This window comes from Protopterus annectens, chromosome 8.part0 (genome assembly GCF_019279795.1).
Source record: "Protopterus annectens isolate FY-2018-M chromosome 8.part0, PAN1.0, whole genome shotgun sequence".
In the NCBI taxonomy this organism is placed as follows: Eukaryota; Metazoa; Chordata; order Ceratodontiformes; family Protopteridae; genus Protopterus; species Protopterus annectens.
Window position 1 is genome coordinate 1,150,556,094 of NC_056741.1, and position 16,236 is coordinate 1,150,572,329.

The 16,236-nt window shown below is 38.2% G+C and overlaps 1 protein-coding gene across 1 annotated transcript in view; it reads right to left on the bottom strand.

Annotated features, from left to right (window-relative positions):
• Positions 1–871: 871 nt before the first annotated feature.
• MAP1S (microtubule associated protein 1S) overlaps positions 872–16,236 on the bottom strand; it is a 703,322-nt gene continuing 687,957 nt past the window's right edge. The window contains exon 7 of the mRNA XM_044080661.1: positions 872–11,074. Within this exon, the coding sequence (XP_043936596.1) occupies positions 10,919–11,074 (156 nt within the window). The 3' untranslated portion in view covers positions 872–10,918. The remainder of the gene's footprint in view (positions 11,075–16,236) is intronic.

The following is a 16,236-nucleotide window of genomic DNA, read 5'->3' on the forward strand; positions in this document are numbered from 1 at the left end:
CAGTAGAAGAGTAAAGGAAAATTCCAGCAGTAATGTGTGACTCAGTTATTGCTAGAAGAGGTATATTACATGAGAGTGTGAGGTTCTGTTGGGTATATAGGGCTGTAGGATATGACTTAAGCTGGGACATTTTTCTGGTTTGTGGATAGGGTTATGGGTGACTTAGTTGTGTCAGGGTAAGGCAGTGGGGCAAGTTTTGTCCAGTGGAGTTTCCCCAGTGGCTATGCAATTGTGTTTTATAAGGTAGGCTTGTTGCAAATGTATTTTATTGTAAACATTGCTCCAAGAAGTTATTTTGGGTTGTCAGTAAATTAATGAAAATGGGGGATGCTTACAGAAGGGTTCTGAGCAAGAAGGTTGAGGCAATGTATTTTCTTGCAATGCCCATTAGGAAAGCCTGATCCTATACAGGGAAACCACCCAGTTTTTGACCAGCCTTTTTTTTTTTTTTTTTTTTTTTTTAATACTGCTGGTTATGCGTGTGCGCCTGTACATATGAGCCTTCACCCCAGATATCTCCTCATACAACAAAATATGCACCAACCCCTCTAACGTGAGGCACAGACAAACCTCGGTCACCACCCACTCCCATCCATTCCCAACTGGCTTCTCCAGCACATGGGACCCGAATTAAACCTAGAATGGGGAAGGTCAGGGCCAAAAGCACTATGCCAGAGTCAACTTAGTAGTAGACAGTTTAATAGAACAGCATTTCACATTGACTGTATTTGATCTGATGCACTTACTGTAGCTTCTTCCACTGGTACCAAAAGCCCTAAGGAACATTTAACTTGCAAATACACAAAGCATGTGTTTGCCAGCACTGTAAACCAAAATGGAGCACATCACTGAAATCATCAAAAACAAAATATTCATTCACAGCATTGCATTACTTTTTATTATTCATTTTTACAAAACAAAAAGTTAGTGTTCAGTATTTATTAAATATATATATTATACATGTATACATTTACAGATTTCAAGAAAAAAAAGCCGAGCGACATGAAAATCAGGTTTCTGCTCCCTCAGCTCAAAATTACAATAGTGTGTCAAAAACAAATTAAATAAAAGAAAAAAATAAATACTGAAAAGGATGGACTACAAAAGCAGTGGCACAGATTATAACTAAATTCTCTCTCCAAAATCTCACATTTACTGGAGACCAAAATTCATTTTTCCCCAGGAAAATCAAGTAAACGCGTCTTCAAATAACTGACAAGTGCCTACCAATACTTCAAAGCTAACAATAATAGTTTCTGCATCTTCCCATTACAGCTTTGCATGTCCAAGACAGAATTCTATTTTGGAATGTCAGAAACCAAAAATGCCTTTGAGGTGTAACAGTTTTTTCAGCCAACCACTTCATACCTGAGGGTACTACCCGACTAAAGTCGCATACCTATGCCACAAAAGGGGAAGGGGCAGGAAAAGTGAAATCTGTACGACATATGCAAGTCTTCCATCTGGAAATGGAGGATTTCCACATGACAGATCTTAGGAAACGCACAACTCTTTTTGGGTAGGTGGTGCATAGAAGTTAGCAGCCACCTCCGCAGGCCACACTAAAAGGTGATCCACCAAGTAATTAATATAAAATTTCAAATTCTTATTTACTCTGGAGTTATAACCCAATTCCACAGTAGGAACTTCAAAAAACTGAATAGCACTTTCCAAACTACAAATCTTATAAAATCACTTTAAAACAGCATGAAATATTAACCATAAATGTAAATGATAGAGTAAACAATCTGTCCTGAGGCCACTGAGCTTGTGTCACTGCAACACACCAACAATCCAGATTCAGAGTCAGCAGGCCACTAAAGACAAAATATTCAGTCAACTCTGTGCACATGGACAGCAAAGAAATGAGTCTGTTACATCTTGTCATGACAAAGATGCATTCAAGTCGGCTGCAACACTATGCATGTTCAGAGGATACAGAAGCTACAATGGATGCATGATGATTGCATTTGATATGATCACCTTGAGTACACACTTTTTTTTTTTTTTTTGGGGGGGGGGGGAGTAGCTTCATCTAAATTGTGCCACCCCCCCTTAATACAACACACTAAATCTAACGCAACTCTAAGGCTGGAAACTTCCATATACAACTATTTCCTATTGCTAGCAGCAGAGATATCTTTTATGGCAGCTTTCAAAGCAGTGAGAGTTGTGTGGTCAGTTATTTGTTCGAGAACAGGTCACAACAGCCATGGAAGTACCCCTTGTATCTTCAGTATAACAGTAAGTACTACACCAAAAGTATTCTGAACACAGATTTTCAGGTTCTCACTCAACTATAACTATGAAACTGAAAAACCTAGAGTATGCCGATTGCCATTCTTACTCCCCCCAAAATAATTAATTTTCCAAGGACAAAAAACAGCAAGCAGATTTGTATTCTGGTAAAGGTAGTGAAGACAATACAGGTTAATTTCCAAATCTAATACAACATGCTTTAAAGTGGGCCAAATTCTGTATAGTAACTGCAAACCCACCTGCAGAAGGACAGAACTGCTAATTTGTAACATGCTGCTGTTGAGGACAGCATATCAGAACTGATAATTTTTGTATTCATGATGTTAACAGCTTTGCAAGTGACAGTTTGCAAAAATATGCAACCAAAGAAAATGGCTAATGCATGTGAGGAAGCTTATGCCAGGGGCTTGCCCACTTTAACAGAGCTATTTACTGAACCAAGATTATTCAAATTAAGAACAGATGCGCCTCTGTCGTGGATATAGATTTAGCTCCATCTGTATACCAAACGGGGACGCATTTGTACATCTAAGGAGTAGAGCCTCTTCATTTTACAAAAGTCACATTCAGTGAACGCCACTGGAATGCTGACTGGATAATTCAAGTTTCAGGTGAAAGGCCAGACACATTCTGGTAAGAAAGCCATTTGTTCAGAGGATTACATTACCCTTATGGGAGAAAAGGCAGGATCATATCAAAAAGCCACAACCACACTAATCCTTCAAGCAGAGCCAACTGCCACAAAACGCATCTTCTCACCTTAAAATAGTTCAGGTCTTCAGACTATGGCTACTCAAAGGAGAGGGTTCAAGTCTTAAGTCAGGGGAAGGCTCCCTTACAGTAAGTGATGACATGAAACAAATCTAACACCTATTCACTTTCCTCAGAAAAGCAACCCAAATTCCAATCAATGTTGCAAGATAACTACGGAATGCATGCAGCTGTAATGTCAGTGGCTGCAACACTACGCAACTGTCAATCAAGCAATTCTCTTCTGTCGGCAGACTAGCTGAAGTACAAGGTTCTTGCTAGCACAACAAGGAAATCTTCATTAAGTACAACTATTACCTTGCTAACAAGGATGCCTGATGCTTCACTTTTCAAAAACTGCACTCAGTGGGAATGAAAGGAAAATGGCACCTGCACTGCTGAGCGTGTTGGAAGCCACATTCTGAGATATCCTTTTATCCCTTGCCACCTTATACTGAAAAATGAACTACAGCTCACTTCTAGGCCAAGGGGACATCAACACCAGTTTTCTGTTAGCCCTGCCACTGGGGGAAAAAAATCTTCTGTATCAAAAAAAAAAAAGGAATAAAAAAAGCACAGAAAGTGAATCTTGCAGTAAGGAACTCCCTTGTTGGAGTAATGCAACAGTACAAAATTAAGTTTAAGACAAACTTGTTAATCCTACAGGTAGCTTTGTTGCCCTTTGTGGAGTTTCCCTACACTAGGCAGTATATCAGAGGAAAAATTGTGGATGAAGTGCTATTACTACAACACTAATTGAAACGCAAGGTACCAAAGCATGAGCCTTGTGGCTTCACTGCTTGCTGTAGACCACCATAGTCATTCATTCATTGCCTTACAAAAACTAGGTTGCCAGTCTTGAGCTTCATATTTACCTCACTTGTTAGGCAGTATGCCTTTCTGAAAGTAGGGCCTAGTTATATGCAAGGGTCACTAAAGCAGTGTAAATAACGGACAACACAAATTGTTTTGTCATGTTCCAACAGAGCTGTAGAAAACCCAACATTTTTGATTCTGGTTTAAGACATACTGCAAGCCTTTTTTAAATGACATATACTAAAAACTGTGGAAACTATTTTTTTTTCAAAAGTTAAGTCTAAGTACTTGCAAAATACTACATCTTTTTATCTACATACCACATAATGCCTTGGCAGTAAAACTTGTGACAAACACAGAACTCATGGATGCCTTCTAAAATCTATGACAGTGTTTTACATCTGTTATTTGTGATACGACTGCTTTTTTTCATCATTTAAAATCATCACTGCCTGTATACGCAGTCCTGTCAGCACCCATGCCTTGTTATGCAGGCACAAGCTTTACCTCTTTTCTGAAACTTTGGAATGCTGCTGAAATTGCCTTCATTCCAATCACATTAAGGTATGGGAAATCTTTCTGGGGACTGGAATGATCCTGCTTAACCACGGAGTCAGTACGCCTATTTTATGATCTGTTAAACAATGCTGGTTACAGTACAGAATGACGCATCTTGACCTGTAACCACACACAAAATCTGCAGGGAGTCACCAGAGGGCCTTGGAATTCCTGATCAGAATGGGCTTCACTGTAAGAAAACCTTATTTTACTCACTGAAGTAGAAATTCTGCTACAAAAATAGCAAAGTCTATTCTTATAAATATCTACAAAGATAGCTTCAAGTAGGATTTTTTTTAAATCTGTCATCCTAATTTTTGTACGCGTTTGCTTTTCTGAAACCACCTACTGAAAGAAAGCAATGTTCCAAAAGTGCAGTTTACCACTTGGTAAATGCACTGAGCCACAGCCAAGCCAGAATCTACTACTCTGTGTTGGTAATAATGGCCTGAAGACAGAGTAAAATGAGCTTCCCTTTAGGTAAGCAGGCATGGAGAGTGAAGCATCCACCAAATATATGGATGTCAGTTTTCTCTGGTAAATGACAAAGGTCACAATTACTTTCAGACAGTTTGGAAGGTGCCAGCTTTTAGTTTCTCAGGAGTCTTGAGAAATTAAATTATAGCTTCCCAGCCATTCCTCCACTGCCTCCATATAAGAAGGGATCTTAAGCCAACCTCTAAAGGGGAAACCTGTTAAGAACAAGTACACAGGAAGGAGTCTACAGGATGGCCTTTAATGGCAGGGATGGATTACTTGTCACAATTTCTAGAACTCCACCAACAGTGGCGATGGAAACCTATTTAAGAAAGCATTCTATTTGAATTTATTAACCTGGGTAAAACAGCAATCCCTCTGGACCACTTGCAGCTTCAACACTGGACAACTGCCAAATCAAGTCACAGGAGAGACATGAAAATACTAGACCATCTACATAACTTAATTTCCCCTGCATACCCCCTAATACATTGAGACATGACTTCGTAGTTTTTTCCAACAATTAACTGACAGATGTGGTCAGCTTCTTAAAAAAAACTCAAAAAGCATTTCTAGAATTTAATTCAGAGAAATGCAATAGGGTAATTAAGCAAGGATCCCTTTACAGCAACATTCCCCAGTTTAATCACAATATAAACTCTTCTTGGTCCTCTAGACAGAACAGGATGAGCACCATCAAGAAAAAAATTAGAACAATGGATGATGTTCTACCAAACAGGGGACACTAAATTGTGTCTAGCAAAAATGCCAGGCTTGGTGACCTCTCCAAATTAGTACTTAAGTTTTTAAGACTGTTCTGACCCCTGCAAAAGGCATACTACATCAGGAGGCCTGTGCATCAGTGCCGAACTGAAGCTTACCCAAGACAAACAGCACTTACAATACTTGACCTAGATCTTGGACAATATGCACATTTTAAGCAAGAAAAGAAAATTAGTCTCAGCACCTCCACATTTAATTCGATCCTATCCCTTTTTTGGCAAGGCATGTACATAAAGTTTCTCATCAATTCATTGGATTTAAATGGTAATCAGTTAAACATTCTCCTAAGCAGGCTTCCCACAAAAGTCAGACTGCTATAATGTACTGAGGTTGCATAGACTTAGAAGAATCTTCTTGAAGTGGTCTCTCTTTGCTGAAGCAGGACTGCTGTCACTGCAACCAAACTGTTTTGAGTTGGGGCATATTCTGGACCAGTTTTAATGCCTCAAGTTTTTACTAAAAATTCCCAACATGTAAGGAACAAATATCAGAATATCGTTTGCTTCGACTGTTACAATATTTGAAGAAAGTAGCTTCTTACAAAGCAGATAAGTCATCAAGGTCCCTCTTTACCTCAATAGGGGACAAAAGAAAGCAAACAGTTCTGAACACCAAGTAATAAGCATAAGATTGAAGGAGGAGCAATCCAATAAAACAGTAAAATTTAACCCCATTTTTCAGCCAGATCACCTGAAGCAGAAAAAAGTAATTGCATTGAAATTCTGAAACCCAGAACCACTTACAGACCAACAAAAAGCAGAACCTCACAAACAAAAGTGAACTAAAATCTGAAGTATATTCCACTCTAGGTATACAAGGTAAGGAAGAAAAAAACCATAACACTTGAGGGATGAAACTGTGACGGACAATAAATCCTTAAATTTACATAATGTAACCATGGCTGTTGTAAGCTGCTTCACATTACTGAGCACATCTCATTACATTGAAGGAAGTCCTTTGACCTAAAAAGGGGTAGGAGGTGGGATAAGAGAGACAGGACAGGCACTGGTGACCTGTGGCACACCATATATGGTGAACAAGAGAGTGCAATTAAGCATCGTCAAAATGTTATTGTCTGGCTAAAAACGTCAGTGCTGTAAAAGAAGTTCCCCATAGTTAAAATGTTTTCAGGTAGAGTAACATTTAAAAAAGCCCCTTTTCACTATCTCATCCAAATACTAGAATGGATTTCTCAATATAGGCCACGATACTCAAAGTACAGAGAAACCTCACAATTACTACTAATGAGCTGGAACCTAAAAGTAATGCTGCTGCATTTTCTCAATTAGAAAATGTTACTAATGTTGGTGTTTAACAAAAGACCCTGTAATTACATGTATTCATATGCCTATAAAAGCTTATGGTCCTGCAAACAGAAAATATGAACACTAGTACTGCTAAAGCAGTTATGTAGCTCCTCCCTACACTAACCTCAAAAAGTGGCATTAACTCACAAACTTTATACAAGAAATACAACGTGTTTATATATACACAACTCTACACAAGAGGCTAGATGACATTTAGAAGCTACAAAAAACCTTGAAGCGCAGATCACATTAACAGTATCCAAAAACTAGTGAGCACAAGCTTAAAGCACAATAAAATAGCACACATGGACAATGTGCCCCAAGTGGTACTCTAGCACTGCAACTCCAATTCTAAAAACGTTAAGCAGGATGCTTCACTTGTCAGAATTATTCCTTTGTCATTTAGCGTTGAAATTTTGACAACCTTCCAAGAACAGGAAGACCAAGATATTACGAAATACATCTGCTTAAGGCAACACCAAGATGTTAATTTCTGAAGCATTCAAGACCATGTTAAACAAGGTCTGGTAAATGTCCTTGACCACAAAACTATGCCAATCTAAAGATATTTATAGACAGGAAGTTTAGAAACAGACCAGTGCATTAGCCCCATATGATTCAAACATAATTCACTTTCAATGCAAAAGTGTGCTGCAGTTCCTACATGAAACCCAGGGTGCGTTAGTAAAAGATTGGCTACTACTACTACTACTACATTGTTCTATGCTTAAATCACAGCAGGTACTCTTTACACTTAAATGGAGGGGAAGGGCTCAAGACCAATGTAACAAGGTGGCAGGAAAACTTCCTCCATTTTGCAGACAGCAGGTTATGAGTATGGTTTTCAGACAATCATCGCTGCTGCACGGTTAACCATTAAATTGGCTCCTGTACACCTGATGCTACAAAAGTAACTATGGAGCAAGCAGTTACGATACGTATCACACTGCAGACATACCTCCATCCATCAATCCTCAGCCCCTTTATACCTACCAGTAAACAAAGGTGGGAACTAATCTAGTAATTGTAAAAGTATCCTGAAATCTCCCAAAATATCTGGCATGTGGTGTGCAGGCAAGACACGCTGCTACTACTAGTTTCAGTAACGTCATCATCCTCTTTCAAGGACACACGGAGTCATGTCAGAAGATAGTCAGATAAAGGAATGTCAGGCCTGTAAACAGAAGCAAACATGATCACCTAAGGACAAACTACAGTCTTGTGAGAAAACTGCCAGACTTCTAAACAGAAGCCAAGGACCATGTAAAGATGTCAGATAATGAAAATGCAATACTTCTAAAGACAAAGGGATCTAAAATCATATCACATGCGTGTCGCGGGGGTCTAATGAGGCTTTATCATTCCCATGGGTTGCATAGGAGAAAACAATAGGCTCAAGGAATGTCATGCAGTCCTGCAAGGGTCACTTACTGACATACTTTTAGCATACAAGGTTAAAGTATAAGGAGTGGGAACAGACACTGCCCTTGGCACAAAATGCCAAACTGAGAACCAGATTTTTTCTTCTACACAGTAATATCTGCATTCATGTTTAGCTTCAGATATTCCCACAATCAACAGCAAATCATGGGCAAAGATGTCCGAGAACACACTGAAACATGTCTCATGGTTATTTTAGATTGAAAGGCACAGGACTTGTGCCATATTCAACAAGTCTGGACAGGCATAAACAAAAGACAAATCTCTCTCAAAAATGTCTTCAGTACGGATATGCCATATGGCATACAAACAGTTCCTTCAACATCCTGATGGGTTATATAGTTCATAATTTAAAAAACATCCAAAATCAATTTTATGTACTGAAAGTATGGAGATGCTACAGATAATGTACATGACCAGTAGCATATTACACTTCAGCACTTATCTCACCAACACTTAAAGTATCTCTACAAAGCCACATACTTAAACTCATCTTATGCACGGCATCTTCAACTTTACTTCCATTTCAAATGGTCACTCCATTTCACATCTCTAATATTTCAGAAACACAGAGTAGTGCTAAAACTGCAATATTTAGAGTTGTGGCCTTCTGAGTATGTTAAAATTCCTACTAATGCTTGTCATGCTCCTGCTAAGTAACACAGGTGGGTGACTGCTTCCAAAACCATGTCACAGCAAATACAAACACTAAAGCAGTCGGCTCTGACTGGGGATTTTAGAGGGCAATGGCTTGAATTTTGATACACAAGACACTGTTAATGCAAGTTTAAAAAACAAAACAAAAAAAACCTCTGCCACTAATGCAAGCATTACAAAGGTGGACAATGTTCTAGGCGGCTTGTAACACTTGCAGCTCTTCACATTTTCCTGACTTTATATTAACAATACAGCTATTTTTTTTATTAAAAAGGCAAGTCATTTCATAGCATAGAAGTTATGTATTCCACATTGCATCCCGGAGATGCTGGAGTACAAACTACTACACTTCATGCCTTACAATACATCTAAGATAAGCGCACACAATGTGACTAACAGGATACAACAATGTACTGATGTGTTAAGACAAAAAACATGGAACACTATTCATGGAAACACGTCTTCTGATTTTTGTCTCCCGCTAGGATCAAGCCTGAGATGAAACAAAATCTGAAGAGGAAAAAACTCCACTGCCACTCATTAGGGGACAGGTGACCTGCTGTGGTGACCCCTAACTGGGAAAAAGCCAAAAGAAGTTAACCTCCTCTTTGTACCTTGACTGCACTGCAGACTTAAATATGACATTAATTTGGCAAATGAGAGGTTTCTGACTAACCTGTTGCTAACAATTTTAAAGTACACAACTAAATCTGGAACTATCTGCCTTCAAGTACTCATTTTACAACTCATTCAGGATAGACAGGCAAAAAAACATGTTACGACTCACAGAATATGGAAAAAAACTCCTTCATAAAATCAAATCTTTTATACAAAAAAAAAAAAAAAAAAAAAAAAAAAATCAAAATTCCTCCCTTCTGCACTGCAATGATTAAGATAAAGCAGCCCAGTTTTTGTTTTTGTTTAAAGCCTGTCTTCTCAGACCTGTTTAAATCAGAACGCATTACAACGGACGCAAATTATAAATGCAAGCAGAGGAAAACACTGAAATAAGTTTCCCTCAATTTCTTGCGAGAGGCATTGTGGTTCTAATATGCAAACAGATACAGATCCACAACATTATCACACTTGGTAATGAAAATACAAATTGTCAGGACACTTGACAATATTGGACATTTAGACAAAGTTCTGTAAACTTCACATGCCACAAAATGACTTAGATTTTCTGCTTCAGAAGTACAGTCAAGAAAATTCACTACAGTTTAATAAATAAGAGTATGGGAATGATGGATTGTTCTTTTCCAATATAACCGTATGTGGGGCATGTTATAAAAAGTAGCAGCTAGTTGGATTCATAAACGCAACGGTTACAGTAACAAACACAGTTTTGAACAGGCTAACAGTTAAAAAATGCTCCCATTCCCCATCATCTCATTGTGGCAGATTTCGAGTCCAGAGTGGAGACACAACTGTACTTCCTATAACAACCTTGTGTGAAATATTGCAGAAATGTGCAACTACCAACAGCATAACAATGATGCAGGCCTAGCAATTTTACTGAACAGTAACAAACTGCAAAGAAATATAAAATGCCTTCAGTGCTACCTGTACCAATCACATGACTTAAGGAAGGTAGGGCTGGTGCCCCTCCCTAAGATTTTCAAATCAAAAGCACCCTCAAAAATGTCTGGAAGGGTCCCACTTGCAGGACTGCTTTGTTGCTACACTGTTTTGCAACATGGTCCTGTGCTACTATACAAGTCCTTCATCAACATCCGAGTGCAGTAGCTTGTGCAAAGGACCACTAACCATTCACAGAAAGCAAAACAAACCCCATTAGGGTAACAACCGTTGAGACATAAGCTGCGTCTACCAACATTGACTGCAGAGAAACTGTGTTGAAGAATGTAGTCTCAGAACTCAACTTTGCATGCTGGGAAGGTCTCATCCTGCATGGCCACGGTGCTGTTGCTTCCCAGTACTGTGATTCCCAGGTCTTGCTGCCTCTCATGAGTCTCCTGGTACCAATCATGCATGACCTGAGAGTCAAAAGTTGGTATCAGCGTTACCTAGAAACAGAGAAAGGCAAGTTAAGTTTTTAACTACCAAGATCCAGCAAGACTGCAATTAGCACAAATTATACAAAGTAGGTTTGCCATCAACCACTGTTATACCAATCCTAGACATGTTATGCTAACTTTTCTGAAATAATTTCTGTTAGCTTAAAACAGTTGGAACAATATTAGCCAGAACACTTTTTTAAACAAAGGCCACATAACCACTCACATTCTGCCACTAGGAAGCTGAACTGCCAACCTTCTCACTTTTAAATGTCCCTGGATAAAGTGCATTAAAACACCTGCTCTTAATACCTTCTTATGCAACAGGGAACAGCCATTATCTATAAACACAAATGAGTTGTTTCATAACTGCTTTTGCGTAAGCTAGAATGGGATTTATGAACAGGTGATAAGGAATAAAAACATTTAGCTTTTGTTCAAAACTTTGACCTGCTGTTTTTACATGCTTCCTGACTAGGATAAATTGATACTAAAAGATCAGAAGTCGAACAAAAAAAAAATCAGACATTTTTGCCATAGAACAATTGCCTGCATTTTGTTCAAGCCCAGCATAGCTTCATGAAAATTAAAGTATTGCAAGGTCACCACAACCCAGAAAATACAATCAACTCAGTGGGCACTTAAAACTGTGTGTGTAATTGGGGGGGGACCCTCTCCCATTGCAGCAAACTGCTTAACAATCTTTACAAACTGTTTTAACAAAATAGAAAAACAAAATAAAATGGCAAAAAGACAGTAAGTGGGCATCCATATACAAGCTGAAAACTATTCTGCATACCTTGACTTGTAACCTAACCCTTCTTAAAATATAACCAATCCCATTAAATGCAGAAATATCAATAAAGGAGGCCACAAAGGGAACTAGATTTCAATCACTTCTACATCTTTTTACTAAAAATGATGCAAGAGCCAACACTGCAGTCAACGCCAGAGCTCAAGATTGATACCCATTTTCCTGAAAAACAGAAGTTACTTGGGAAGTAATCTCAACACAACATACACTTTTTTCTAGCTAATCATAACCCATATGATCAGGTCATTTACTTTAGCTTTTTACTTCCCTGCATGAGCCCTTGCTGGTTTCTCCTGATAATGTACTATGATGTTGGCTGCTGGCAGTTCTCCGCTCAAGTCTGTGATCTCAGGAACCCAGCCTGATTCTTGGCGAAACTTTTTTTTTTTCAAATTTAGAAATGATTCTTAGTGTATCAGATAACCTACAATAGGACCCAGCTCCCTGTGGGGCTGACTGGTTTCACCCTCTCCTGTTCCAATTCACCTTTTCTGAAATTCCTTTGTTCAACTGCATGCACACTTTTCCAGCACACACTGTAATGAAACATACAACACTAAGAGCACAGCTGTCCTCAGAGCTTGCCAATTCACCCCAACCACTAAGTCGCAAACTTTCCACAAATCATAAGCAAAACATCCACACCACTGCAATACTCAAAAATAGACTTGTCAGATGTAAAGGGAAGTAAAACAACAAGAAATGAATAGAAGAGCACCTAAATGTGGGGAATGTCAAGAGAGTACCATCAGACTTGCCAAGGAGGGTTCCGGACAGGTGTGGTACTTGAGACTAAAATTTTAAGGTCTGCTGTTATGGTAACAGCAGATCATATCTGATTTTCACTTACCTTGCATGCTTTTTTTCTTTCCAACCAGAGTTTGAGTTGTGTTCCTACCCATATAAAACCCAAACTGGTGTTCCATCAAACCTTGGTTTGAACAGGAGGTACTCTGTCATAGCAAAGGAGGGGTGAAAGGGATGGCTGACCCAGGCACAAGCTGTTAAGGGTAGGGGCTCGAACCAGTGCTTCTAAGAAGGTGCTACTTGGTCTTTTAAGATGAGAGCAATCCCAGTAAGCATTCATGCAGCCATGATCACAGCTGCTTAAATTAGAGAGAGAGTGTGTGTCTAAGGTGAATTAAAGGCACTGATATTTGCTATGAAAGTTGCTTGTTACATTATTCACACTAACATGAAAGCATTTTTGACAAATATTTAAATAGCTGTAACCACACACTGCTTAAACTGAGAACTGCAACAAGGAAATATGCCTGCAGACAGTACCTTTCTGTTGCAGCTTTAGAATTTTTCACTCTCAACTTTTTATTTTTTGTTCCTCAACTTGAAGGGAGGTGCCTAGATGAGAAATTGCCCAGAACAACCAACCTTGCTTTGGGTCAGCATGAACAATAAAATGAATAAAGCAAATCCATCCTTTCAACCCTTCCTGTCAAAGTGATTGCAATAAACCAATGTCCTCTGAACAGAAAGTTATCTATTCAACATAACTGCACTATTGCAAAAAAGCTGCAATTAAATGATATACAATGGTATAGTAACCTCTCTTCAAAGATCTACACATGTGTACTAGTCTTCTCCATGGATGGCAACCAACAATAAATCATAACATTTGGGTAGATTGCAAAGCAGTGTTTGCATTCCCATTACAGGAGCCATGGGAGGTGGACAGTTGTAGGATCCTTTGTAGCACAACTGAATCAAAACCTACTGTAAAATCTTGGACTGCATTTTCCAATTTAGTGCTCAGTGAAGGTGTGAACAAGCAGGGCATGTTGCAGTTTCTAAGGTATACTGATTTTGTTTTTTTTTTTTTTTTTTTTTTAGTATGCTGCAAATGGAGCGACTGTTCTTGTAGAACATGCTGGTAACTATTTGGAATTACTACACTCAAAAGTAATATAAAGGGCCAACCATTTTTAACTGGCAGATATCCATTCCCTTTCTTGCATGAGAAGTTTTTCTGAATTCATTAGGTCGCTATAACAATGATTGTCACATATATTAAACATGGACATATAACTCAGCAATGTTAATAAACTTATTCTTCATTTTAACTTTTTTTTTTCAGTACACTAAGCCATAAATAAGCATGTATAAGTAACCAGTATGCAAAAAAAAAAGTCTTCTTGACTGTGGCTGGATTCCACATACATACACTCTAAACAACTCTGCTGCAAAATACACACAACTCAAAAAACTGAGCTTGACCGCTTTGTTGTGTACATATCTTAATTAAAATAATTGAGAGATTTGTCTATGTACATCCAGCATCTGCAGATGTTCTCTACATCAAATTTAAGTCTTAGGTGAACAGCAACCAGAAAAGTATTTTTCTTGAAAATTTTTACCTACTAAATCTCCGTTTGAAAAGGCAAAGTTAACTTCAACACAAAGATTAAATCTCAACTAGTAGAGTTTGTCTTCTTTCTGATCTTAAGTGAAGAACTCAACTCATTAACGCTTACGTGATGTGGAATGTTACAACTCTAGTAGACTATAGACATTGCTAGCTTCCAAAGCATTTTCTGGGAAATCAGCTTAAAAACATAAATAAATATAAATATTTTGTTAATAAAAGCTATTAAAACGATACACACAGTAATGTTATCAGCAAAAAGTCTTCTTTGCATTGGTAACAGTACATTCACAGTTTTAATATCAATACTATATTACTATGAAAACCAGAACAATATTTTTATCTAATGCTTCACAATCTGTTGTATCTTGGAAACTGTATAACCTAGATGTATTTTGTCAACTTTTGTTAGCTGGACATAACCTTTCACAAGACAGCAATGTACATGCTTACTAATATTTACAGAAATACGAAAAATTGTTTATTTCTAAAATTAATATGAAAATAGAATACATCTCATGTGCAACTTAGATTGCAAACATCAGTTGCAGTTTTCAACATCTAAGGTTTCATCTGATGCCATGCAACAGTTTGTAAGTCACACAGTTTTAGAAATATTAAGTACATAGCAAAGTATTTAATTCTCATAATTACTAGCAAATAACTGCCACCGTCTCCATTATAGGGTACGTAATTGCACATTGACAATGTACTTTTCTTTCTTCCACCAGGGTATTTCACACTATGGCCCTCAATAACACATGTAGGTCTCTCAGTTATGAAAATATAAATAATGTGGAAAAAACAGTTCATTTCTCCATGGCATAACATCACAGATTAAAAACTTGGTACCAGTTTATTGATTACACCTTGCACTTTCTAATACTGTCTAGTATTAATTTGTAACTTGTTTAAATAAGGATGGCAGAGCCAAAAAAAGTCTAAAAGCCATAAGGAGCTATAAGTGTTACATGGAAGAATACAAAAGGAGCAGGAGGCTTGAATGAGTTAAAGATGGCTTTACCAAATGGTTTTGCTGCTGTCTCTGAAAAGACCAGAGCACAAGCAGGAATGCAGGACATGAGAACTTTGGTAAAACGTGTTAGAATCAAACAAATTCTCAAACAGTTCAAAAACCGGAGTAAAGGATAAAGAAAAAGTTGTGTAAAATCCTACCATAACCACCAATGTCCTTCTCTTCACTGCTGCAGTATTCTTCTCTTGAGGGATCTCTGCCAGTTGGCACCCTTACGTCTGCCCATATACCAGAGATTTTATTTTACATTTGTTGACTGTGTGTGTCTGACTGAGCTATTGCCCTTTTTCAGCGGAGGCCCAGGAAGAAAAGCTCCAAAGTTTTACAATGCAAATAAAACACAGCAGGACAGATACATTTCCACAAAAAAATTACAATAGTAAAGTTTTGGCGGTTAAAATACAAAAAAACATATACATGTATATTATTGAAAGATAAAGCAACTAACTATATACAATGTTAAGTGAAATAAGTTCTATGTTTTTGGTTTAAAAAGAGACTTAAAAGGTTATATAGGAATTTCAGGGAGCAGAGTACAGAAGCAGCATTAGGAGGATACATAGGAAGCATAGGCTGAATCAGTTAATGCTAAGTTAGTTAATACTAGGTTTTAGAAAATTAGTTTGGCAGAATTACCGTGGCATGACCAGTGTCTACCAATGTAGTCCTTGGCTGCTAGCTTAAATTGTTTGGGGTGAGTCAGAGTCCTTATTTCAAGTGGGAGTTTGGGACTTTCACCACTGTAGGATATGTGGTACATCTGGCATAGGCTGCAGTCATACATAGGCCATAAAACAGATGGATGCATGTACTATCCTCAGAACTGAATGCCCCAGGAGGAAAGGCAGTGTGTGTGCACCCAGGAAAGACAAGAGACCAGTGGGGAAGATGGGAGAGAAAGAATATTGCAACAGTGAAGAGAAGGACATCTGTGGTTATAG